Source organism: Erpetoichthys calabaricus, chromosome 16, assembly GCF_900747795.2.
Source record: "Erpetoichthys calabaricus chromosome 16, fErpCal1.3, whole genome shotgun sequence".
Taxonomy (NCBI): domain Eukaryota; kingdom Metazoa; phylum Chordata; class Cladistia; order Polypteriformes; family Polypteridae; genus Erpetoichthys; species Erpetoichthys calabaricus.
In genome coordinates, this window is record NC_041409.2 from 87,806,268 (window position 1) to 87,834,227 (window position 27,960).

Below are 27,960 nucleotides of genomic sequence, written 5' to 3' on the forward strand. Positions count from 1 at the left end.
CAAAATTTGGTTGATCTAAATGAACGTGTACACAAGTTATCATGTTTACATACACACATGCACAGACACACAGACATAATGCTAAAAATGGTATTTTCGGACTCCGAGAGGTGTAAAAAATCTCGAAATCAAGTTTTAGGACAATTACAATACTTTCCCTATGAGAAAGTAAATCGGACTCAGGGAGGTCTAAAACCTCGAGATTCATTAAAATCTCAAAATCGAATTTTTGGACGATTACATTACTTTCCCTACGAGAAAGTAAATCGGACTCTGGGAGGTCTAAAATGTTGAGATTCATCAAAATCTCGAAGTTGAATTTTTGAACAATTACAATACTTTCCCAACAAGAAAGTAAATCAGACTCCGGGAGGTCTAAAACATTGAGATTCAATAAAATCTCGAAATCGATTTTTTGGACGATTACAATACTTTCTCTACGAGAAAGTAAATCAGACTCCGGGATGTCTAAAATGTCGAGATTCATCAAAATCTCGAGGTTGAATTTTTGGATGATTACAATCTTTTCCTTGTACTTCACATACAAGAAAGTAAAAATCTATAGAAAATGGTTTATTTAGACTTTGGAAATGTATTGGTGCAGCATAAGCGCTCACGTTAAAAATCCTGAATGGAGAGATATGGGGGCAAATCTTGTGTCATGCAGAAAATCAGGATGACTTTCAAGGGGATTGAATACTTTTGCATGGCACTGTAAATGGCTAACATGGCACATCACTCTGTTGCTAAAAATGAGTAGGCCGGTATGACCCAATACTTTCATAACCCCATGAACCTTTAATGCACTAAATATATTAAGAAAATGAATGAATCGGCCTGTTTATGCACCACACTAGCAGCCCATCCAGGACTGAATCGACTGACCCTCAGATGGACCATGTAGGTTATAAAAACTACTAATTTGGCCCGTTAGGAGTGAATGTGACCTGCGCTGCATTGGTGTCCCATCCATGTTTGGTTCCTGCCTGTGCTTAGGCTCCCTGTGTTTTGTACCTCATACTTGTATGCAAAATTTGGTTGACTTAAGTGAAAGTGTACTCAAGTTTTCGTGTTTACACACACACACACACAGACAGACAGACACACAGACATAATTCCAAAAATGGTATTTTCGGACTCAGGGAGATCTAAAATGTCAAGATTAATCAAAATCTCAAACTCGAGTTTTTGGACGATTACAATATTTTCCCTATACTTTGTATACGAGAAAGTAAAAAGGATGTTTAGTGGCTTTTTTTTTTTGCCAAATCATCAACTATTTTGTTTCCTTTAACCCGTTTATGTGCTGGGACCCATAGAAAATGAATATATAAGCCCATATTCTGTAATCGATTTAATGCTTGCATTACTACCATTAGCAAGTCTGGCCTACAAATTGTAACTTGTTTGCATCTTGTTCTGAGCTCTTCATGTATGATAATTGATTTTGTAACCTTGTCCCATAACACTTGTTTCAGGTTGATGTCACATTTTTAATATTCAAGGCACTGTATGCCCCTCTTCACTCTACACAGCTGAATGAAGGTGGTTTACCTTAAACAAACTAGTTCTTTACATGTGACTATCCTATATTTGCATAAAGATCTACCCCTTTTGTTGCATTGTGGTCCAAGGCAATCCCACACCTTTGCACAGCTGAAGGTTCAAGACTTTTTAGTAAAATGATTTTTTTTTTACAAATGCTAACGTGTTTCAAAACAGTCCTCAGACGGATGTCACTCAGTTTTGTAAGTCACTTTGAATAAAAGTGTCTCCTGAGCAGAGAAATGTAAATTTAATGTCAAGAGCAGTTTTGTGAAGAACAGAAGATCCTTTTTTGGGAATGGTCAGGCAGCCTGTCCCACCTTCGAAAAGCTGCCTGAATTTCTGAAAAGAATGTTGGAATTTTGGAACGTTGGAATGTTTATTGCAATGCATAGAATATCGAAAGCTCACAGGGCGCCATCAAAGTGAGCACTTGTGCACATCGAAAAGACGGACTCCAGGACTGGCTCAGATCCAGAATGCAGCAGTTGTTTGCGAAAGTGGCGACCAATCTCTTTCCTGGGATACTAACTCCAGCTGTTTTCCACAGTGGTAGGCCTCCAGCTGTTGAAGTATAACATTTAGCATATTTGTAAAAAGAAAGCTAATTCTTCATCTTGAAAGGTCTCCCAGTTTCTCTTGTCTGTTTCCCACATACATAGGGCCACTTGAACAGGGGCTCATCTGGCATTCAACGGTGGGCAAAGATGAACCATGTGACCAAAGAAAGTGTGTCTGTCTATCGAAACACACAGATTTTATCACAGGGGGGTTTTAAAGAGTGAGGTTGACGGGGACAGGGTTAAACGGGAGGTACCAGTCATCTGTTCTGTAGGCCCTTGGTGGAGGTCCCAATTATTATATCTTCACATTGTTAAATTATTCTTTAGCTATGCGCCAGTCCAATTATTTTTTATGGTCTACTTTTCTTTTTCTTTTTTTTAAGTCCGTGTATTGGCGTTTGCCACGACCGAGCTCTTTCAGAGGCAGAAACTGAATAGGATTCTTGCGCGCTTCCTTAGTTTTCTGTTGTTCTTATCTAAGGCATCGTTTGTTCTCCGAGAGTCAGTCAGTTTTGCCCGCCCCCTTCTGTTAGCCTTACGTGACAGCAATCTCCTCCAATCACCGGACGAGAGCGGAGGTGGGTCGAGGGAGGTGCGACCATGAAAATAAAGAGCGGGGAGGCGGCTCGACGATACATGGGGAGCGCTGGAAACCCGCGAGTTCAGAGTGAAGGCAAGGAAGATACAAAGTGACGTGCTGTGCTCCTCAATAGTGACGTTATGGCATCCAAGTGTCCCAAATGTGACAAGACCGTCTACTTCGGTAAGTCTAACGCTCGGTCGGAGTGACAGCGTGGGAATTTATCGCGGATGGAAGCGCCTAGCCGATGATGCTCAGCCGTCGCGCCCAGTGCAGGTGCTTCGAAACCTGAAAGCGCCGTAAAGATGCGCTCCCTAGTGCGCTTTGCAGTTTTCCATGGACGCCGAAGTCGCCCGCTCCGGCAGCGTGTTATGCGCACTTGGTGCACTGTACGTGTCGGGCCGTCCAGTCTGGGACCGTGTGCTTCCCATGTGACCGCGCCGGGAGCCCACCAAGTGTCGCAGCCGGGCGACTGTGCGGGGCGTTAAAGAGAGGCAGCAGACAATAGCCGTGGAATTCGGAGAACTGCCGATCACACACGCCTTGGTAACCGATGTCACATTGCTGCGAAAAGATGCTCAATATAAATAACGTAGCAACATTTTCAAATAACCAATGCGTTTTATATTGATCTGTATTTTGTGGATGAAGAATTGCAAATGAATGGGTGTGTGTGTCTGTTAATTTAATTTTCAGTCTATGATGGTTTGGTATTTTTCATACATTTTACATATTTTGGGCGACACGCTGGCGCAGTTGCTAGCGCTGCTGGAGACTGAAATACGGAGCAGGACACAGTGCGTATCCTTCCACATAACATAGATGTGTAATTGCCTCATGGGAGACTCTAAACTGGCCCTGAGTGTGTGAATGTATGTATGTATGTGTGTGTGTGTGTGTGTGTGTGTGTGTGTATGTGTATGTATGTGAGAGAGAGAGAAAGAGAAAGAAGAATGAGTGTGAGTCTACCCTAAAATAGACGGGCTCCCATCCAGGTATCGTTTCTGCCTTGTACCCAGTGCTGCTGGAATAGATAGATAGATAGATAGATAGATAGATACTTTATTAATCCCAAGGGGAAATTCACATACTCCAGCAGCAGCATACTGATAAAGAACAATATTAAATTAAAGAGTGATAATGCAGGTATACAGCCAGACAATAACTTTGAATAATGTTTACGTTTATTAGAATAGGTATCTTAAAACTGTATATTGTGTCTATTTATTCATATGATATGTATATATTTGGGTATATTCAATATGTATGTGTATATACAGTATGTATGTGCATGTGTGTGTGTGTGTGTGTGTATTTGCATATATCCATTGATCCATTTTCTTATGCCAGTTATCCAGGTCAGAGTTGTTGGGAGGCCAGAGTCCATTCCAGCAAGCACTGAGCAATGTATATGTGTCTGTGTGTGTGTGTGTGTGTGTGTGTGTGTATATAATATATATACACGGCATTCGTAGTCTGAATCACAATCTGATTGTATGGGTGGTTACCTACCAGGTAACGCTTGTGGTTGGTCAGCAAGTCAGCTAACATCCGCCACGATGCCCTCAGTTGTGAGAAGCAGATCATAGAATGGTTGAAATAGTTTACTGTCAAATAATGCAAAGAGTACGCGACACGTGTTTCGCCCTCATTCTGGGCTCATCAGGCGTACACACTCTACTGCACTCCCTCTCGGGAATCGAACCTCGGACGTCAGCTCTAGAGGCGAAGCCCCTAACGTTGCGCCACGGCGTGTGGTTCGTTTATTTGACAGCATGTAGTAGAGTGTGTACGCCTGATGAGCCCAGAATTAGGGCGAAACACGTGTCGCGTACTCTTTGCATTATTTGACAGTAAAACTATTTCAACTAATATATATATATATATATATAAAAATGGAGTATTTGGATTAGATGGATGGATGATACTATATATAAAATGTAGTGTCTGTATGTATCTTCAGAGTTTAGCAATACGATGGAAGGATATACTTAAGTGTATATGTGTTTGTTCTCTCTTTTTTTTAATGGATGAAAGCCTGTTTGAGAATGTTATGCTCTGTTTTTGTCTTTCTGGAATTTGATACACATTCTTTCTGTGCTCATCTGGATGTTCCCTGGCAAGCCTGACTTCCTCTCCGAGTCTACGAGTGTGCATGAGGTTAGTTGGGTGTCTGTAAATTGGCCCCCATGTGGGTGGATGTCTGACTGTGCCTTGCCATGCAGTGCCACTTAGTTTGAGGCTGGTTCCTGCTATGTGCCCAATGCGAATGTGCTGATCTTCCCAGACACAGAATTGGATTATGGAAGTGTATATAATATCTAAATAAAAGGTTATGAAGATGCAGATATTGATGCAGTATGTATAGAGATACAGACATGTACTGTATGTTTCTATATTTGTGTACGTATGTATTTATTAATTATATATGCAGTGTGTATGTAAGCATATAATATATACACCTAAAAGCCACTGTATTGAGTGCCAGATTATTAATACAAATAGTGCTGTTCTCCAAAGTGCAAGTCTTTGGATGCAACACATATGCACAGCAAGCGGACAACTTGGTATTGCTTCAAATAAACAATCCCTTTTAGAGAATGGGAAAGGCACTGTAAAAATAAAACCTATTATATGTTTTATGGTATGTTATATTATTTTTACAGCTCAATCCTGATAAAACAGAAATCTTATTAGTTGGTACCAAATCTGTCCTCTCCACCCTTCGTGGGCTAAAAATTGACGTCGATAGGATCCTGGTTGAACCCTCAACATCAGTCCGTAATTTGGGTGTCATCTTTGATCAGCTTCTTACTTTCCAACCACACATTAGCTCAATAGTACAGACGGCTTTTTTCATCTCCATAACATTGCTCCTCTGCATTCTTTCCTCAGTGTGAAGAATACTGAAACACTCGTTCACGCTTTCATCTTCCACTACCCATCTGGACTATTGCAATGCATTGTTTTATGGCCTCCCGACTAAATATATCAATAGATTACAGTATGTTCAGAATTCTGCTGCTCGTTTACTTACACTAAAAAATCTGCTCACATCACTCCTGTCCTCTATGATTTGCATTGGTTACCAGTTTCTTCAAGAATCAAATATAAAATTATTCTTCTCACCTTTAAAGCCCTTCATGGTTTAGCCCCTCATTATCTGTCTGAGCTGCTGCTTCCTTACACTCCTGCCTGTGCATTACGATCATTGGACACTAACTTACTCAGTGTACGTAAATACAGGTTAGTAACTATGGGGGGCAGAGCTTTCAGTGTGATGGCCCCTAAAATTTGGAATGCTCTTCCTTTCCGCCTTCGTGAGTAAAAATCTATTATTCATTTCAAACTCCTGTTAAAAACACATCTCTTCAATGAGTATTATTCATTTTCTTGTCTTGTTAATGTGTTTATTGAATTGTAAAGTGTCCTTGAGTGTATGAAAGGTGCTACATAAATAAAACATTATGATTATTATTATTTCTGTAGTGCAGTGCATACTGTGTGTCTCTGTTATATGCCATTTGGTATGTGATTCACAGAAGCAGTATTAATGATTGTGATGTGTGTGTGTGTGTACAGTATGTATATATCGGCTCCTCTGTTGGTTCTGTTCAGAAACTGGATGAAAATTGATGGTCAGTTTTTATAAGTGGTCATCTATGTAATGCTCATGTTTGTGGTCAGGGAGCACAGATAAGAAAACTTTAAGTGACCCTGACAATCTTTAGTGACTTTGGTACCAGGATTACATTTTATATTTTTATTTATTTTTTTTTTTTTGGGTAAATCCTTTGTAAATCATCTGCTCCTGATTTTGTTCTGGCTCTTTGTCAGGATTATGAATTTCCTGTTCGTGCCACGGCTGACATTTTAAATTTTTTGATACCATTTATTTTTATTTTTTTTTTAAAGACCATGAATATTTGATTTTCTGCACTTATGTGGTTAAAATTGATCGGCGGTGCTTCCATTTGTATTTAGACTCCATAAATTTCAGTTCTCTTGGGTAATTAACTTGTGACATAACTGCACTGTAAACTGCACCAAAGATGAAGATGGATTGGAGGAAGATGGCTGACCTGCCAGTGAGTGTGGATCTAAAATCTAAATGTTTTAAGTGGCAATCGAAACACTTCATTTTCTGCATTTAAGAATAGTCATATTATTGATCCAGATATGACGCTTTGGCTTTCTTTGCAAAAACTGATTATCCATCCATTATCCAACCCACTATATCCTAACACAGGGTCACGGGGGTCTGCTGAAGCCAATCCTAGCCAACCCAGGGCACAAGGCAGGAACAAATCCAGAGCAGGGCGCCAGCCCACCGCAGGACACACACACACCAAGCACACCTGATAGTAATTAAATAAATGAAAATATTTTTCATGTGAAATTGTTAACACAACAGCTAGCTAGCTCTGTGCCTGAATGCTATCCCAGAGGTTGTTTGTATGTTGCCCCCATGCTTGTGAGACCCCCCGGTCTATATGGTCCAAATAAATGACAGGTTGGACTGTTCTTAGAACATAGAGGAGCCGGAGAAGAAAGGTCTCAGCAGGCTCTTCTTCTTCTTTAGGAGACTGTGTACCTTTTAATGTAAGTAGTGACGTCCTTCACATGTCATGGCCAGTGTGTGGTGTTGTGTGCTGGGCTGGTCACATCACTTCAAGAGAGGCCCACCATATTAACAAGCTAATTAAAAGGACAGGCTCTGTTATGGGACACACTCAAGACCCCCTGGAGGGCATAGTTCGCGATGAGTGACGAAAGGGTTTAATCTGCTTTTTACCCTGTCCATTTACCTTCACTTATTAGGCTGATGCCTTTATCCAAGGTGACTTGTGACATTTCTGATACAATTGGCTTCATTTCTTTTAACTTTCCAATCAGAGCACAGGTAGGTCAAGTGACTTGCTCGTGGTCACACTAGTCTCATTAGTGGGATATGAGCCCACAACCTCTGGGTTTGAAGTCCAAAGCCTTAATACACTTTACCCCGCTGCCTGCAGGATTTGTAAGAGTACAGTGCCTCTTTTGACAATGCTCTGTATAAGTGATTTTAAATCCTTTATTCACCATATATCATTTCTTGTATTAGGAATTTGTCATTGTTCACATACACCTACTTACCCTCCAGAGAGTTTTGGGGTCCGAGCACAGGGTGAGCTATTTGTACAGTGCTGCCGGTGCAATTGCTGGTGATGGAGTAGCTTCTATCACTGCTGGGATTCAAACCGGCAAACTTCAAGTTGGGCGGCACGGTGGCACAGTGGGTAGCGCTCCTGCCTTGCAGTAAGGAGACCTGGGTTCGCTTCACCGGGTCCTCCATGCGTGGAGTTTGCATGTTCTCCCCGTGTCTGCGTGGGTTTCCTCTGGGTGCTCCGGTTTCCTCCCACAGTCCAAAGACATGCAGGTTAAGTGGATTGGCGATTCTAAATTGTCCCTAGTGTGTATTGGGTGTGTGTGTGCGCCCTGCCCGGGGTTTGTTTCCTGCCTTGCGCCCTGTGTTGGCTGAGATTGGCTCCAGCAGACCCCCGTGACCCTGTAGTTAGGATATAGCGGGCTGGATGATGGATGGATGGATGGAAATTTCAAGTTACCAGCCCAAATCCTTTCACCAGAGAGCCACCACTCTGCTGCGCCCCTCTGTCTGGCATGCCGCTGTGGTATTGAAGAATGCCCAAGAGGGAGCAGGCAGTCGGGGGTCTTCGAAACTGCGACTGCCCGTGGTAGCCAACCTTGGACGGCCAGAGGTTTATCTTGTCCAGGAATGCTGGTAACAGGAGTTTGTTTTCCTTTCCTCCGAGGTCAACTTGCTGTGTCTCCTTTATGAAGGCTTTTGTATTCTCAGGATTTATGTATAGTAAAATCAAATGTTGCTCTGTTTTAGTTTCTGGTTTGTGTTTGTGTATGTTAATGTTGCAGAGTTTGGCTGTTATTGCATTGCAGTTGTAAATTTGTGTAAACTTTCAGAGCACTTAAAAGAGGAGCACTTTACAAAAATGATTTGATTTGATTTTGAAATTGCCATTGCGTGCCTCCTGGCCATCCCTACTGTTCACGTGATTTCTCCATCCTTCTAAAATGTCTTTCATTTGCTAGATTGCTTCCTAATTTCTCCTTTGACAGCTGATGAGACAAAGTGGTTAAATGAATGGATGCCTATACTTCTGCCTGTCAATGCTGCATGGTTTTGTACTTTTTATTTGTAAGTCTGAAACCCCCCCACTCCACCTCTGCATGTCTCTTCCAAATTAGTGGCCCTCATTTATATAATCTTAGCGAGTTGAGGACAGTCGTGACAGGCAGCTGTGTAGTGCCACGTCCACAGCAACTCGGTTGTTGCTGTCTACAAGGAGCCATGACAAAAACACACTGTGTAGGTAAGAGATGACCACCAAATCAGCACTCCACTGAAAATACAACAGAGCCACAAGGAAAGAAGGAAAGTGGGTGGTTTAGACCACGGCAACGGAAAAAAAATCAGACGTGATCATCAGTGGGCTTTGCCCGGTGGGAATCGAGGGTAATTATTTACTGCTCTGATGCTGATCTTTCTGATCATAAAAGAGGTCATTACAATAGCAATGGATGAGAAGAATTCATAATTCAATACAGAATTACACTATTTGAGGGTGCCTCTCGAGTGCCATTTTTCTCTTGCACGATTTGGCTCAAAAACTAATCCGCACGTCTTTCTCTCATAACAGACTTAAGTTTCTAGTTGTCCAGCCATTTTAGCTCTCGACCATCTTCAAGAAATTGTGACACACAGACACAGACAGACACACACCCATCATCAAGATATCAATGCTTTCAGTATCAGGGGACCCTAAAACGTCAAACTGGACATCGACATTTTTGACAAATCTAAAGCTTTCGCCCCCCCATAAGCGATAGGTTATGGTAGGGGAGGGCACAAAGCAAAATATATGAAAAAAGATTTTCAAGTGGCACAATTTTATTCAGAAATGCACTATAAAGTAAAATTTTTTTTTTTCCATATACAGTACTAAAATGTTCTTGGTCATGTGTGAATACAAATAAAATCGTGAGGAGAAAAAAAAAATCGTGGGCCACCCTAAAAGAATTTAATTCATTTAAATTGCATTGATTCGTTAAAATGAAATTTCTAACCAGTTCAACTATGGAAAGAAAATGGCACATCATATAAAAATTGATTAAATTGTATAGGATAAGGGTTATAATTGGAGAAATTTTCAAATTGTGTTATTTTTTTTAATTATTTAAGGAATCTATTCATTTTAATTGAATTAAATTAATTATTGTAAGGGTGCCCCACAGTTTTATTTTTAGTCTCACATGACCAACAAAATCTTAGCACAAGGAAAGTAAAAATGTTTTACTTTTTAGTGTATTTTTTGAAAAAAATCGTGCCACTTAAAAATCTTACGTGTGTATATATACAGTACTGTGCAAAAGTTTTAGGCAGGTGTGAAAAAAATGCTGTAAACAAAGAACGCTGTCAAAAATGGAAGTGTTAATCATTTATTTTCATCAATCAACAAAATGCAGTGAATGAACAAAAGAGAAATCTAAATCAAATCAATATTTGGTGTGACCACCCTTTGCCTTCAAAACAGCATCAGTTCTTCTAGGTACACTTGCACACAGTTTTTGAAGGAACTCGGCTGGTAGGTTGTTCCAAACATCTTGGAGAACTAACTCCAGATCTTCTGTGGATGTAGGCTTCCTCACATCCTTCTGTCTCTTCATGTAATCCCAGACACACTGATGTTGAGATCAGGGCTCTGTGAAGGCCATACCATCACTTCCAGGACTTCTTGTACTTCTTTACGCTGAAGATAGTTCTTAATGAATTTGGCTGTATGTTTGGGGTCGTTGTCCTGCTGCAAAATAAATTTGGGGCCAATCATACGCCTCCCTGATGGTGTTGCATGATGGATAAGTATCTGCCTGTATTTCTCAGCATTGAGAACACCATTAATCCTGACCAAATCTCCAACTCCATTTGCAGAAATGCAGCCCCAAACGTTCAAGGAACCTCCACCATGCTTCACTGTTGCCTGCAGACACTCATTATTGTACCGCTCTCCAACCCTTTGACGAACAAACTGCCTTCTGCTACAGCCAAATATTTTAAATTTTGACTCATCAGTCCAGAGCACCTGCTGCCATTTTTCTGCACCCCAGTTCCTATGTTTTCGTGCATACTTGAGTCGCTTGGCCTTATTTCTATGTCGGAGGTATGACTTTTTGGCTGCAACTCTTCCATGAAGACCACTTCTGGCCAGACTTCTCCGGATAGTAGATGGGTGTATCTGGGTCCCACTGGTTTCTGCCAGTTGTGAGCTGATGGCACTGCTGGACATCTTCCGATTTCGAAGGGTAATAAGCTTGATGTGTCTTTCATCTGCTGCACTAAGTTTCCTTGGCCGACCGCTGCGTCTATGATCCTCAGCATTGCCCGTTTCTTTGTGCTTCTTCAAAAGAGCTTGAACAGCACATCTTGAAACCCCAGTCTGCTTTGAAATCTTTGTCTGGGAGAGACCTTGCTGATGCAGTAGAACTACCTTGTGTCTTGTTTCTGTGCTCAATCTTGCCATGACATGAAACTATCTTCCACAACCTCACCTTTGTAGCAGAGTTTGGCTGTTCCTCACCCAGTTTGAAGCCTCCTACACAGCTGTTTCTGTTTCAGTTAATGACTGTGTTTCAACCTACGTGTGACATTGATGATCATTAGCACCTGTTTGGTAGAATTGGTTGATCAGACACCTGACTAGAATCCTACAAAATCCCTGACTTTGTGCAAGTGGACCTATAAGAGTTGATGCTGGTTTGAAGGCAAAAGCTAGGAACACCAAATATTGATTTGATTTAGATTTTTCTTTTGTTCGCTCACTTAGCATTTTGTAAATTGATAACAATAAACAATCATTATTTATATTTCTGAAAGCATTCTTTGTTTACAGCATTTTTTCACACACAAGTTTTGCACAGTACTGTATATATATAATATATATATATATATATGTATATATATATATATGTGTATGTGTATATATATATATATATATATATATATATATATATATATGTATATGTATATGTGTGTGTATATAATAATGTTATATTGCTGTTTGTATAAAGGAGACCACCCCACGTATTGTTTCTTGACACTGCTGGTTGAAAGTCCTCAGTGTTTGTGTGTGACAGAGTGGATGCGCTGCATAGTCTGTTTATCTGTCTGTCTATTATATAGTGCCTCTATCTATCTATCTATCTATCTATCTATCTATCTATCTATCTATCTATCTATCTATCTATCTATCTATCTATCTATCTGTTGTGATTGCCACTACCTGGCCAGGATGCCAACGGAGTGGAAGGACCAGGGGAGAGAGGGCATTGGTGAAGCAATACCTCCCCTGGGACACTAGAGGGCATCTCTCCTGGACGGCTGTGCCACCATGGATTCCTGCAGGGCCTTCCGGGAGCTGGAGTTTGGTGGAGCCCTGTTGGTTTCCGTTGGGGCTGCCAGGGGGAGCTGCAGAGCCCTATAAAGGACCTCCAGCACACCTGGAACACTCCCGGGACCTGAATAAGAGGAGCCGCCTCACTCCATTCAATGGCCAGAGTCTGGAGGAAGAAGACAAAGCCTGAGGAGGAAGTGGAGGCATATGGACAGGTGGCAGAGAAGGGACTGTGTTGGTGTTGGTATATTGTGCACAAAACTGTAAATAAACCGGGTGTTGAGTGTTGAACCTGTGTTCTGCCTGTCTGTGTCAGGGGTTAGGGTGGCTGTACACTCCCAGACTTCACACTATCTATCTATCTATCTATCTATCTATCTATCTATCTATCTATCTATCTATCTATCTATCTATCTATCTATCTATCTATCTATCTATCTATCTGTTATATAGTGCCTTTCCATATCTATCTAGTTAGCTGGCTATTATATACTGCCTTTCACATCTAGCTATCTATTAAATTGATCTTAATTAATTGATTGATAAAATACTTGAACAGTTTAAGATGCTATAGGGGCTCTACTTCCCATTTACTGTGTCTACGTCTTTGATGATGAATAATAGAACAAAGCCTAATCTATAAATTTCCACCATCCTGCCCGCTGCTGACTGAGCTTTTGCCAGCTGCCCGTTCCACATGTGTGTATTATTTGCTCAAGCTGCATGCCAAAGCCTGGGAGGCACGTCTCACTAAGTGCAGGTATTTCCCATGATGACTCGATGTGCTGATATCAAGTCCTCACTTCTCCATCCTTGAGCACCTTATCTGCCAAATGAAAGTATTCCACAGTGGAATGCCGTGCTGTCTCGTGGCCTTCTTTGTCTCTATGGACACCATGTCTGGAACAGAACAACAGCAGATTCTCTCAGTTTGTTTGAAGGAGTAAAGTGGGGACGTTTTATTAGTTCATAAAAAAGAATATTTAATGATTCAGTCTTCTCTCTGTGTTCTTTCCAGTGTAATCTGTCTTGTCTACACAGTGGGGGACCAAAAATGCTGTCATCGTCAAGCCGTGTCTGCTTATTTAGTGAGTGAGGTGATTTTTAAACTGCATTAACATGTCAGGACCTTAATTCTCAAACCTGCTTCATATAGTCCAGGGTGACTGCATATCCCAGCAGCGCTGGGTTGCAGTGACGTAAGATCCATCACTGGTTCTGCTCGCAGTCACAATGACCAAGGGGGACAAGCTTTGGAATTGTCAGTTAACCTAACCAGCATGTCTGTGGGGATGTGTGATGGTCTGGGCCGGCTCCAGTAGCCTCTTGAACCCAGAGCCGTTGATAACGTACACTAGGATGAGCCGGGCAAAAGTGGGCATGCACAGTCAGCACAGGGGTTGGTGCACAGTGTTGGAGTGCTTTTATTTAAAAAGCAAATAAAGTGTCCAAAGTGCAATGATCTTCATGATAAATAAATAAATCTATAAAATCCTGTGTTTGTGGAGGCTGAAAGTGCCCCCAAAACAATACATAATCTTTTAAAATGAAATTAAAAATCTAGGCAGATTCTGCCCTTTAAAAACAATCCTGAGCCATAGTGACTCCTTTCAAAAAACAGACATGTCTGCTCCTCTTACCCCAGACAGGCTCTCTGCACCCATTGGTGGATGTCTCCTCTGGCTGCAGTCAACCATAATACAGCTTGGGTCTCCATTGCCAGTCCCTTGGCACTCGGTGGGGTGCCACGCCAAGCCTTGCTGCTCCACTGATTCCTGATGCCACTCCTCTTGTCTTAAATGGGAGTCCCAGTAGAGCAGTCGGTCACTCCTGCTCCCCAAATCTCTGAGTGGGAGCGACCCACATAGGCAAACATGGAGTTTGTCTTCTTCAGTTAAAAGCCGGGGGTGGTCTTCCCTCGACTTTCTCATATACTCAGATATGGAGATGGATATTTGAGTAGTAAACCGCAAGGCAATGATTATATTTTTATATCATGTACATTAAAGAACCATCAACAACAAATCAAATCAAATTAATAATATATCCAACAATTATTATAAAAGTAAACTTGAATATATCTGACTCTGCAACTGCATGAATAAAACATTTTCCATGATAATTTTATATTTTGATGAACAATTTGGGTAAATTACCACTTTCAGTAAGCGGAAATGGGTCAAAAGTTTCAAGAGACTTTAGTAATGTGTGTAATGTAACACTTGTACACAAAATTTAGTTTACATAAAGCAAAAGTGTTTTCAAGTATGTATGTATTACCATTTCAACATCAAACGGAAAATTGCGACTTATCTCGAAAACGGGTTGTTTTTTGAAAATATAAACAAAGACAAAAACTGCTTAGAATGTGGTGCTTTACCATAATATGATGTGAAATTATCAATTTTTTTATATTTTTGGGGAAATGTTTCAGGTAACGTACCACTTCTGGTTAGCGGAAATACCTCAAAAGTTGCAATAATTTGGTTGACCTAAGCGAACCTTTACTCAAGTTATCGTGTTTACATACACACACACACAAACACACACAGATACAGGCATACTTCCAAAAATAGTATTTTCTGACTCAGGGAGGTCTAAAACGTCGAGATTCATCAAAATCTCAAAATAGAATTTTTGGATGATTACAATACTTTCCCTACAAGAAAGTAAATCGGACTTGGGGAGGTCTAAAATGTCGAGATTCATCAAAATCTCGAAGTTGAATTTTTGGACAATTACAATACTTTCCCTACAAGAAAGTAAATCGGACTCCGGGAGTTCTAAAACATCGAGATTCACTAAAATCTCAAAATCAAATTTTTGGACAATTACAATACTTTCCCTACGAGAAAGTAAATTGGACTTAGGGAGATCTAAAACGTCAAGATTCATCAAAATCTCGAGGTTAAATTTTTGGACGATTACGATGCTTTCCCTATACTTCGTATACGAGAAAGTAAAAATCTACAGAAAATGGTTTATTTGGACTTTGGATATGTATTGTTGCAGCATAAGAGTTCACGTTAAAAATCGTGAATGGAGAGATATGGGGGCAAATCTTGTGTCATGCAGAAAATTAGGATGACTTTCCTGGGGATTGCATACTTTTGCACGGCACTGTAAATGGCTAACATGGCACATCACTCTGCTGCTAATTTGCAGGTTAAGAAAATGAGTAAGTCGGTATGACCTAATACTTTTATAACCCCATGAGCCTTTAATGCACTAAATATGCATATATAAGAAATTGAATGTATTGGCCTGTTTATTCACCACACTGGAATGGTGAGGATGCAGGGAGTAGAGTTGGCGGAGGAGATTAAAAACTTGGGATCAACAGTACAGAGTGACGGGAAGTGTGGAAGAGAGGTGAAGAAGAGAGTGCAGGCAGGGTGGAATGGGTGGAGAAGAGTGTCAGGAGTGATTTGTGACAGACGGGTATCAGCAAGAGTGAAAGGGAAGGTCTACAGGACGGTAGTGAGACCAGCTATGTTATATGATTTAGAGATGGTGGCACTGACCAGAAAACAGGAGGCAGAGCTGGAGGTGGCAGTTAAAGATGTTAAGATTTGCATTGGGTGTGACGAGGATGGACAGGATTAGAAATGAGGATATGAGAGGGTCGGCTCAGGTTGGGAGACAAAGTCAGAGAGGTGAGATTGCGTTGGTTTGTACATGTGCAGAGGAGAGATGCTGGGTATATTTGGAGAAGGATGTTACGGACAGGCCTTCCTCTTTTCCTCTTCCCTGGCAGCTCTAAGAGAAGGTTTATGGATGTGGTGAGAGTGGGCATGCAGGTGATGGGTGTAACAGAGCAAGATGACGAAGACAGGAAGATATGGAAATCGATGTTCCGCTGTGGCAACCCCTAACAGAAGCGGCCAAAAGACGAAGAAGAATGCACCCCACTGGCATCCCATCCAGGATTGAATCGAGAGTACCTAGTGACCCTCGGATGGACAATGTGCGTTATAAAAACTACTAATTTGGCCCGTTAGGAGTGAGTGTGACCTGCGCTGCACTGGTGTCCCATCCCTGGTTGGTTCCTGCTTTTGCTTGGACTCCTTGAGGCCCAGCAATGGAAATGTACAGATGAATGAATGACAGAGAAGTGTTGAGACACTGCAAGCCCCCCTGGAAGCGAGCTGGAGCATAAAACGCAGTGAACCGAATGGACACGGGCTGTTTACTTGACCAGTCAGCAGCTGTAAAATACGCATTATAAACGCGGTCTGTCAAACCCTGCCCTTTTGAATTTCTTGTATTTGTCAGCACTGGAAGGTCGCAGATGCGTTTGGTATTTTAATGTGGTTCCTTCCCCTTTGGTTTTGGATTAGCTGTCAATGAGCACTGATGGAGTCGTTAAGCTCATTAGATGAATGCTTGGGTGCTTCTCTCACTTGTTGGTCACTGTGAATGAGAGCTGGAATTAAAATCCAGACGTCCATCCTCAACTCTGGTTGCCCCAGGAAGTCTGGGACTTTAACCTCTCCCAAGACGAGAACCAACCCGAGAGAGCAGGCCAGTTGTCCATTTTGTGAATCCCGTCTGAGGTGGGAGGGGAAGCAGAAGCCGATTTTTATTTAAGGATTCTTGAAGGGTGGCTAGAGAGTTCTCAATGCTGAATTTCTGTAAAGCTGAAAATAAGTTCTTGGGAAACAAAAACAAAGCTTTCAGATCTCTTGGGTATTCATATTTCAAAGTTCTAAAATTAGACTGAACGGTGTGGGCGTTAATCCTTGGGGTGGGGGGGGGGGGGGGAGTGGAGACAAAATGTAAGAATCTTGTTTTGGTTGATGCCTTGGACATCAATTAGTGCCCAAAACTGAAACAATTGAGTGGCCATGAGCAGCCCACTTCCGGCACTCAACTGCTTCTGGCCAGCATTGTGGTGAGGAAGAGAATGAAGGACAAACAGCTGGGTGGGGGCGAAACGAGCACCAGGCAGTTTAGGATTTGTTCAGTCGGGCACTTCAGCGGATTCACTTTCTTTCATTGCACTGGCCTGGGATTTGAAGTTCGGTCTTCGGAGCTGTCAGACATCAATGCTGAGACCTTATATTCTTTTCTTTATTTTTATTCATTTACTTTTATCCAAGGCGGCTTACAACATTTGATATATGATTGGTTATATTTCTTTTGGAGCACAGGCAGGCAAAGTGACTTACTTCATGGTCACATAATGGTGGCAGTAGTGGGATTGGAAACCTACAACTTCAGGGTTTGAAGTCCTTAATCACTTCACCAAACTGCATGCCATTCATGTTGTAGGGGCAGCACAGAGGTTTTGTACCCCACTGCCAGTTGTTGTCTGTGTGTAGTTTGCACGTTCTCCCTATATCTTCGTGGATATTTCCACTGGGCTCTCGGTTTTCTTTTTTTTAACCTTCCACATTCCAATGCTGTACCCATTTAGGTTAACTTGTGATACTAAATTGGCTTCATGTGTGAGGTGCATTTGATGGCGCGGAGTATGTAGTTGATATAGAAATGCTGTATATTCTCTGGCCCCCTTCAACCCTGGACCAGAATTACATTTGTATTAATCCTTTCTCACACACCAGTACCAGTTCCATACCATCTATCCATGTTTTTTGTCCCAGTCAGAAGTATGGTGTTTTGTCCCCTACCTGTCCCAAAGGACACATTTCCATCTCCAACCTTACTCATGCTGGGGAAAAGAATGTGGGAGAAAATGATAGACCCCAGAGACACAGACCTCAACCAGGCTGAGGACCATATAGAGACCTTCACATGATGGGGTGGCAATGCCACCATGCCATGCCAGCGAATACTGGAACCTGGAACCGTTGGGTTGGAAAGTGATTTGCATTTGCAGAACTCTCTATGATCTGTAATACCATGTGGTGTGTTCTGAAATTATCAGGCACCAACTCCAAAAGCTACCTTGTCCTCCATCAATTCATTTTCAGTCCATCTTTCTCTTTCCAGTGGCTTATCAGTCTGTTACAGGACACACAGAAGTGTTTATTTTCCTTCTCTGGACTTCTTGCCAGTTTTTTTTTTTTTTTTTATTTAGGGTGACTTATGATTGGGTTGGCATCCTGCCGCAGTGGTTAGTATTTCTGCCCTATGAGTCCAGAGACCCAGGATCCATTCCCTGGAAAATGTATGCCTAACATTCCTACAAAAACTAACCACCCCCTTGGACATTTTTTCACATTTTATTATTAACTTAAATGTCAAAAATACAACAATCTACACTTACTCAGCGAGAACCCATAACCATAGCAGAGAAGTGTAACGCTATATTCAAACTTGATGAAGTAAATCTGAAACTCTACTCTGTAAAGCGCTGATATGTCTATTTAACAGCAATCAAAGCACTACAAAAAAAAGGAAAATCCTAATGTATAGTCAATGTCGGTTTGGTGGCGGAGTAATATGTTGCATATATGTTTGTAAATATTTTCCTAAATCATTATTTGTCAAATTAGAATTTTACTTGGTATAATGTTAAAAGAGCAAGGAAAATGGACAAACCAGCTTCTACTTTAGGAATCAGCTCAGGTTAGGTTGGGGAGCCTGCACTGGAACGGTGCGTTGTTGCACTCGCCACAAAACGAGACGGCTCAGTATCCCGGTTGCCAACCCCCCAGGCAGATACGCAGTCCAGTCCCACCTCCCAGAAATGACCCTCTATCTACCGTAGCCAGGTGTTACATGGGTGTCCCCTTGGCCTGGTCCAGCCATTCGGGTACTCAACAATGAGCTGGATCATCCTCGAGGATTTGCCTGAGGCTACAGATAAAGAAGGGTAGGAAGAAGGAAATGCTGAACTGAAGTAGCGTATCTGAGGACAGAGTGTATGGTCTTTGAGGCATTTTTGTTATATTGATACAATCAAGAATATAAAGGGGAAAATGGGATAACCATAAGATCCTATGCAACAGAGCAGTATCATCAGTACGTAAAACCCTCTACTGATGTCAGAACTGCACCTCAATAGTATAGAGGCTCATGGGGCAGATTCATCATCTGTATTTAACGAAAAACACACTCATCATACAGGTTTATGATATACCCAATCTGCAGTATCTCAGAGATGACAAAACAACTCACGCTCTGTATACTTAAGGGCACGTGCTCCTTATGGTCCACGGTATATACATAAAGACGTGCAGTTTGTGCTACCGGAGGGGCATGCACTCCAGACACAGATGGGGACAATCATTGCCCTCTGATACTGAGTGGCTGCTGTTATACGCTGGTCTGCACTTTATGAAAGTAAAAGTAAATGCATTCTGTACACTAAAGGGCACTCACTCTCTAAAGTCAACGATATATATTACACAAAGGAGAGCCGTTTATGCTGCTGGAGGGGCACACACTCTGGGCACAGAGGGGGAAAATTGGTTGTTGAAAGCTACCATCTCCCCATCATGGAAAACGAGGGGTGATGTCTGTCCATCCTGCCTAGAGCTCCATTATAGAAAACGAGGTCCGTCCACCCTGCCTAGAGCTCCAAATGGGCTTCGACTGACGCTGATAGGCAGTTAAGTGAGGTGGAAGTGAAAGGGTGAGTCCTTATCATGGCCTGTTTGGTGAGGAGACCCTGAAGAAACAGACCCCCCCGGTAACCATGACTTCCACCAAACTACATTTTTCATCCTATGATGATCCATATTGATAGCGGGTAAATTTATATTTGTATCTATCTTCAGTGTTTGCCTGGCTGTTTTCACAGCAGTCCGCTCTTCTACCACTTACCAGCCACCCCACCCCTCAGGCTCCTCATACACAAAGTGGGCATCTTAGCCTCTTCTGACCAAGCTGTGTAAAGGTGTCCATGTCCACTTCTTTTTCCAGAAAAGCATGTGACCCTTTGTGACTCTCCATCTAACACCAAACACTGGCACAGTTGCATTAAATAATTTGATGGTGGAGCTATGGAGCGGAATTTTAGAAAGTCGCCAGCTATTATTTATTCCAGCTGGCATACTGCATGTAAAACAGCTGTGCCCATTAAAGTGTAATCTTCTAGGAGGCGCTTAATTTAAAATCCTTCAAGCGACGAGAGCTATTTCACTGTGTGTGTGTGTGTGTGTGTTTGATAAAACAAAACTGGGCGCAGCCATGGGTGGTGAAGGAGTTCAGTAGGATTTAGGGAGGAAGAACAAGATGATGATGTCTGGCGCGTAGCAGGGGGTTGCCAATATGGACTATTCAGACTAGTTATTTTAGACTTGAGGGATTAACGTGTTATCCCTTTAGATTAAATGGCTTGGAAAATTAATTTCTAGGAAAAGGCCTCAAAGTGGAAGTATTAATACAGTCCTGCTGCTGATATGAGTTTGGCTATCAGAGCAAAATGAAATGAGAACTGGCCGTGAAGAAGTTTAGAAGAGCACCAGTCACATGGGTGGTATTGGCCATTCTGAAGTTCATCATATATAAACCCCCACCTCTCCATGCATTTTAGTTACTGATAAATGGTAAATGATTGAAGGAAGCTTTTCATGGACGGCTGGATTAACCCACAGGCTAATAAGATTGTGCCATTTGATGTCCACGTGTCTGGCATTCCTCATTATAAGAAGAAACTTGGCTCATGCCCCCTGACCCAGACTCCTCAAGAAGTTTTAAAAATGAATCTGTGAGGTCCTGTTATTGAAATGACATCCCATCAAGGGTTGATTCAATTGGGGCTCTCAAGAGACTGAGCAAGGAGTCTGAGTGTCTGGGCTTGTGAGTGTCCTTATAAAAAACAAAGATCAGGCCTTTAATGAGCTCTTGGGCACGGCCATCAGAAGTGTGTCTGTCTGCGGAGAGATAGATAGATAGATACTTTATTAATCCCAATTGGAAATTCAAGAACCTCGTTTCAAGAGGTTTATGACGTTCATGATGTCTCTGGTGACTGTTCATATGAAGTCAGTAGACAGATTGGGAGAGCATGGGGGTGTCATGAGGTCACTGAAAAGGGGTGTGTGGCGCTCCTGATATCTCTGCAAAAGGACAAAGGTCCCAAGTCTTAAGAGTCCTGGTGCTTCCTGTCTTGCTATATGGTTGCGAGACATGGACGCTATCGAGTGACCTGAGATGAAGACTGGACTCCTTGTGTCTCTTCAGAGAATCCTTGGGCACCGCTGCTTTGACTTTGTGTTGCTCATGGAGTCCCAAATGAGGCACATGACCTGCAGTGTGAGGGAGTGTCAGTTACGGCACTACGGCTATGTGGTGGGATTCCAAGAGGGTGATCTGGCTCATTCATTGTTGAGGACCCGTGTGGCTGGACCAGGCCAAGGAGACACTCACGTAACACCTGGCTGCTGCAGATAGAGGGTCATTTCTGAAGGGTGAGACTGGACTGCATGTCTGCCTAGGGGGCTCCCAACCAAGATTCCAAGCTGTTCTGTTGTGTGGTGGGTGCAGCAACCCACTGTACCAGTGCATGCTCCCTAACCTGACCTGACCTGACCAGTGCTGCCAGGACACCAATCAGCTCCCGTAAATCAGAAATGTGCACTCAATGAGCAAAATTGCTGAGCTTTTTCTCTACCATAGTGAGGATTCATCTGTCATCAGCACTGGAGGTCTTCCTTGGGCTACCAGTCCCTTTGTGATTACTAAGCTCACCAGTGTGTCCTTCTTCAGGTTATTTCAGGCAGTTGATTTTGGTTATCCTGAGGTTTTACTGATCGTCTCCAATGGTTTTATTCTTCTTTGTCACACTCATAATGGCTTCTTTGACTTTCTTTGGCACAGGTCTTGTCCTCGTGCTGAACAATGGCAACTACAGACAGCAAAGGGTAGAAGCAAACCGAGGTATCTGATGAAGCCCACCCAAGGAATCGCAAAGACCAGTGACACTAATTGTCCCAAACGTCATTGCGCCCTGAAATCGGGGGGATGGCCGTGTAGAGAAAGTGTTATCATTTCTACATGGTGTGACTGAAATGTGTTCAAAGCCCCTTAAATGAGAGTCTGCATTGTGCACTTTAATCACAATGTCTGAATTGTTTGATTTGTAATTTTAAACTGTGGAGCACAGGGAGGTATCAAGTAAAAATGTGTCCTTGCCCCAAATATTATGAAGGGCTGTGTATATAGTGTCCATTAGGAGCCATTCATGAAGGCCTTACAGTGTGTTGGTGAGGGGGTGTGTAGTAAGGCTTTCATTTTATAGCACCTTGCTGATATTATTGCACTGTTATTTAGTGACATGCTTCATCTTTCCATTTTTCTATAGCCGCTTTATCCTAAACAGGGTTGATTGCTTATCCTCTTCACACACCCAGAGACCACATGAGGTGGCCTAGAGATAGCGGCTCCCAGCTGTCGGATGTCTGGACGTTTTTTATTGCTAACAGTAGGAGTTTTAAACAATTTCACAGCTGAATGTGGTGAGTGATGTCATTAAAAAAGTCAGATGGCGGGAGGAAGAATGAGGTAGGGAGCTGGCTTTGCTCTCGGCTCAGTGACATTATCCCTTAGTTGTCCCTCCACATGCCCTTGGAAGCTCCTGCGTTTTGTTCTTTCGCCCTCTCGTTTTCAATGTGCAGAGTTAAATGTTTTCTAGCTGAACAGAAGCTGCAGTCAAAACTGTTGAGAAAGACTGCAGTTTGTGCCCTGGGCTAGGGTTGCTGATCGGCTTTTGGAATGCCCGCTTGGTGTTACATAAGCCCTCATTTGGTATCTGCATGCTGTCCGCTTCTATTAACTTCACTCTGCTTTTCAGTATTTGCTGGTTCTGCACTCGCCGGTCTTAGGCGGGCAGTGTGGCTTAGTGGTGCAGGCACTGGAGTGGACCGTAGGGCAGCTTCATTCCTAACACTCACTCACTCTGTGACAGCAAGTGAATCTTTTCATCTTTAAATCCTCACATTTATATGGAAATTATTTTTCAGGAGGGTGTGGGTGCCTTTATATGATGTCCAATTCTGAAAATGGGCTACATTAAGTTAACAGGGGATTCAGAAAATATTTAGACCCAGTGACTTCTTTTTTCCCATGTTTTGTTAGTGTTGTGCTGAAATCATTTCAATTAATTTTTTCCCCACATCAAAAAACACCCAGTACCCCAGAATGACAAACAGGATTTTAGAAATTTTTGCAAATTTCTTAAAAATAAAAAAAACTGAAATATCCCATTGGCACAAATATATGACCCTTTGCTTTGGTTTAGATGCTTTTCATTCTATTCCCAGTTGTCATACCACCTTCACTTCAGAAGAGGTCACCCACCTGAAGCTAAGCATATTTGGACCCGGCCATACTACTTGGATGGGAGACCATCTAAGAAAAGCTTGAGTTGCTGCTGGAAGAGATGTTGGCGAGACCAGCGAGGGGGTGCTTACCCTGTGGTCTGAATCTGGATACAAATGTCCCAGTGTAGTAACTGGGACATGGTGTAAAAATGGTGCCATCCTTCAGATGAAACGTGAAATCGAGATCCTGACTCTCTGTAGTCATAAAAGATTCCTGGGTGTCCTTCATAAAGAGTAGGGTGTATCCTGATCAGGTCAGATTGGGGAGCATGCACTGGTACGGCACTTTGCCACACCCACCATACAGTGAAACGGCTTGGGACCCCGATTGGCAAACACCAAGGCAGACACGCGGTTCAGTCCTACCCTCCAGAAATGACCCGCTATCACATCATCCCCTTGGCCTGGTCCAGCCACTCGGTATTGAGGATCCTGTGGGCCGAATCACAGACTGGGAATCATGCCACATGGCCGTAAGTGACGCTCCCTCACAATGCAGGTCATGTGCCTCATTTGGGACCCCGTGAGCAACACAAAGTCACACCAGCAGTACCTGAGGATTCTTAGAAGAGACACAAGGAGTCCAGTCTTCATCTCAGGTCACCGGATAGGGTCCATGTCTCACAACCATATAGCAAGCCATGAAGCACCAGGACCTGGTGTAGACTTTCGTCCTTTTACAGAGATATCAGGAGCGTCACACGCCCCTTTCCAGTGACCTCATGACCCCCCCATGGTCTCCCATAGGAAGAGTCACCAGAGGCATGAATGTCGCTGTCGCGGTTAAGTAAACCTCTCGATGAGGTCGACATTCTCTCCACAGACATCCCGATGTCCTGGCTAAATTGCCCACTTCAGCCTAGTCATTGTGGCTCCCTAATCTTCCCCTGTCTTTAACTGTTTCTCACCCCTTCACCACCTAATATCTCATGTGTGGTGAGTGCACTGATGCAACAGTGGCTGCCGTCTCATCATCCACATGTTAGTTGTGGTTGAAATGGCTCCCCACTCACTGATGCACTTTTGAGTAGTGAGAAAAACGCAATATAAATGTAATGAATTATTATTATTACTCATCATTGAGATGTTGGTACTCCTTGTTTTCATCAGCCTGTGGTCAACTCACTTGACAACACACAATCAGGAAAGGCACACATGTGTCTATAGACGGTCCCACACCAAGCCAAGAGGGTGAAAGAATTCCCTGCAGATCTTAGAGACGGGATTGTGTCGAGGCACATGGTATGGGGGTGCACCATGGTACACAATTCCTGCAGTACTGAATGTTTCCAAGAGCAGAGCATCCTCCGTAATTCTAAATGGAAGAAGTTTGGAGCAACCATGACTCTTCCTGGAGCTGGCTAGCCAGCCAAACTGAATGATTAATGGGAGAATGGCCAAGGTAAGACAGAAAAACCAGAACGTTACTCCAGAGAAGCTGCGTGGAAATGGGAGGGCAACCATCACTTCAACACTCCACTAATCTAAGAGCTTTATAATTGAGTGGCCAAACATTCCTCAGAAAAAGCCATTCCTCAGTAGAAGCCTGCTTGAAGTTTGCAAGGAAGCACCTAAATGACTCTCAAGACTCTCTGGACTGATGAAACCAAGATTAGCGTCATATCTGGAGGAAACCTGGCAACAGTCATCACCCGTGCAATACCATTTCAGTGGTGAAGCATGATGGTGGCAGCATTGAGCTGTTGGTGTAGATTCTCAACAGCAGAGACTGGAAGATAAGTCAGAGTTCTAGGAAAGCTTGAGAATATCTCAGTTCTTTAGTCTGTTCAAAGACAACCTGCTCCAGGGATCTCAGGACCACAAACTGGGTTGAAGGGTCACCTTTCAACAGGACACTAAGCAAGGACAACAAAGGAGTAGCTTTGGGTCAACTCTGGGAATGGAGCCCACACCTTGTGTCAGACCATCCAACCTGACAAAGCCCTAAAACCAGACTTGTGATGATTGTCTCATCTAGGCTAGAATCGCCAAAACGTCTTTAACAAAATACTAAGTAAAGAGTCTCAGTACTTGTGTAAATGGGATATTTCAGTTTTTTCATTTTTAATAATTTTGCATAAATTTGTAAAATCCTGCCTTCGCTTTGTAATTCTGGGGTATTGAGTGTTGCTTGCTGAGGTAAAAAAAATAATTTGAGCGTTTTTTAGCAGGAGGCTGCAACATGACAAAACGTGAAGAAGGGAAAAGGATTTTCTGAATCCCATGTATCTCTGAGAATGACTTCCCTGCTGCTTCCTTAAGAGTTTGTTGTTCTCCTTTGATACTTTGGTCCAGATACTCCTGCAGAGAGGAAAAGAAACAGTGTGGAGTGCCAGTCTTCCCACTCACTCACAGAGATGCCAATCAGCATTTCTGTTTCTGAACTGTAGGAAGATACCAGATAAGGCTTATGGTGATGGACCCAAAAGAAACATGGCACAGAATTTGTACTGAATTCAGACATTGAGATAAGGACATCATCTTCCATGCCACTCTGTAATAATTGAGGATAAATAGGAGTCAGAGTCGATGTTGGCAGAAACTTTAAATTGAGGAGTCCGCGTCAGCGTAACCTTTAAATTGAGGGGTCGGAGTGGGCGGTACCTCAAATTGAGGAGTCAGCGGTACTGTGGAGTGGGAGTCGGTGGTGTTATGAATTGAGGAGTGTGAGTCGGAGTCTGCGGTACCTCAAATTGAGGAGTCGGAGTCTGCGGTACCTCAAATTGAGGAGTCGGAGTCTGCGGTACCTCAAATTGAGGAGTCGGAGTCTGCGGTACCTCAAATTGAGGAGTCGGCGGTACCTTAAATGATGGAGTGGGAGTCGGTGGTGCTATGAATTTAGGAGTGGGAGTCGGCGTTGGCGGTACCTCAAATTGAGGAGTCGGAGTCGGCGGTACCTTAAATGATGGAGTGGGAGTCAGTGGTGCTATGAATTGAGGAGTAGGAGTCGGCGTCGGCAGTACCTCAAATTGAGGAGTCAGCGGTACCTTAAATGATGGAGTGGGAGTCGGTGGGCTTTGAATTGAGGAGTGGGAGTCGGCATTGGCAGTACCTCAAATTGAGGAGTCGGAGTCTGCAGTACCTCAAATTGAGGAGTCGCTGTCAGCGGTATCTCAAATTGAGGAGTCGGCGGTACCTTAAATGATGGAGTGAGAGTCGGCGGTGCTATGAATTGAGGAGTGGGAGTCGGAGTTGAAGGTTTTCTGTACAAACTTGGCAGCCCTGCATGACAGCAGTGACCCTATATACCTATAAACATGTCACTACTTACATACAGAAATATGAAGACCATTATTATAACATTGACTGGTGTTTACTCTGAAAATTATAAAATTCATCCATTACTTCCTTATAAAGATTTTTGGGCTTCTAGTTTTATATTTTATTTCCATCTCATTAGGAACAAGTGGGGCAAAGTGCCAGTCCTTCACAGACCTCATGCCATTTGGCATTGGTGCCTGTCTGTGGCCTTTGGGAGGGCACTAGACAAAACCACATGATTATAGAGCGGAGAAAGTGCACGCTGCTCAACCTGAAATTGAATCTGAGCACAAACACACTGGGGAGACTGCACTACCCACTGTGCCAAACTGTAATGACTCCATTAAGAGTTAATTACCACTGATTGTAATGGCTTGTGGTGCAGTGGTTAAGGAGGCTCCCTGTACAGCACAAGTTCGCTACTTCAGTTCCCAATGGTCACTTTGTGTCACTTGTTGATAAGCGAGTCACTTCACATGGTCACACTATCGAACAGGTGCCAGAAAATTTTGTTGTATCTAATTTGTGATCCACAAATACTGCCAATATAAAATATGGCCTTGTATTGTGTGACATTATGATAGGGCTGAAATGAACAATAAAGACAGTTCAAAACGTCGTTCACCAAAAGCAGGGATTTTAAAGTATCTGCTTGAAAAACAAGAACTAAAGTATAGGGTTGTGTGGTATACCCAAATTTTATAACAGTATGTTTCCAGCATTTTAGAATTTTTGGTACTGGATGTAAACATCAGCTTTCCTCTCAATCCACCCTCCACCAATAGTCACTATTAAAGTGAAGAAGTCAGTTTGTAGACTTCACAAAACAAAAGTACACGCTTTAACATAATCAGAACTTCACGGGGGAACCAACCCCCTTGCTTTGATGTGACCTTCACGAGATAATCAACCTCCTTGCTTTGACTCCATCTTCATGGGGGAACCAACCCCATTGTTTCGACGCCATCAGGACTTCACAGGAATAATTACTTCAACGTCATCGGGATTTCATGGACAACTGGAATTATTGCTTCGTCATCTGTCATGAGGGAAGCGGTCTGTAGTGCGCCGTGATGGTGTTGCACACCTGGGAGCTGAATATTCTTGTGGTGGGGGGTTAGAGTTATCTGTTATGTGGTTCAGAGCCATTTTGGTACCGGTACTGATGTCTGAAAGCCTGGTATAAATACCATAACAGTGGTGTAGGGGCCTACCCTGATTGCCCATAGCAGGCAGTCACCCACTGTCCCGCCGTTCCCGGTTCACAAGCCCAATCTGTGTGTCCTCCCGGGGGTTGCTGGTACGCCAACAGC

The 27,960-nt window shown here is 42.8% G+C and overlaps 1 protein-coding gene across 1 annotated transcript in view; it reads left to right on the plus strand.

The window, feature by feature from the left end:
- The first annotated feature begins 2,703 nt into the window (after positions 1-2,703).
- crip2 (cysteine-rich protein 2) overlaps positions 2,704-27,960 on the plus strand; it is a 119,071-nt gene continuing 93,814 nt past the window's right edge. The window contains exon 1 of the mRNA XM_028821538.2: positions 2,704-2,871. Within this exon, the coding sequence (XP_028677371.1) occupies positions 2,829-2,871 (43 nt within the window). The 5' untranslated portion in view covers positions 2,704-2,828. The remainder of the gene's footprint in view (positions 2,872-27,960) is intronic.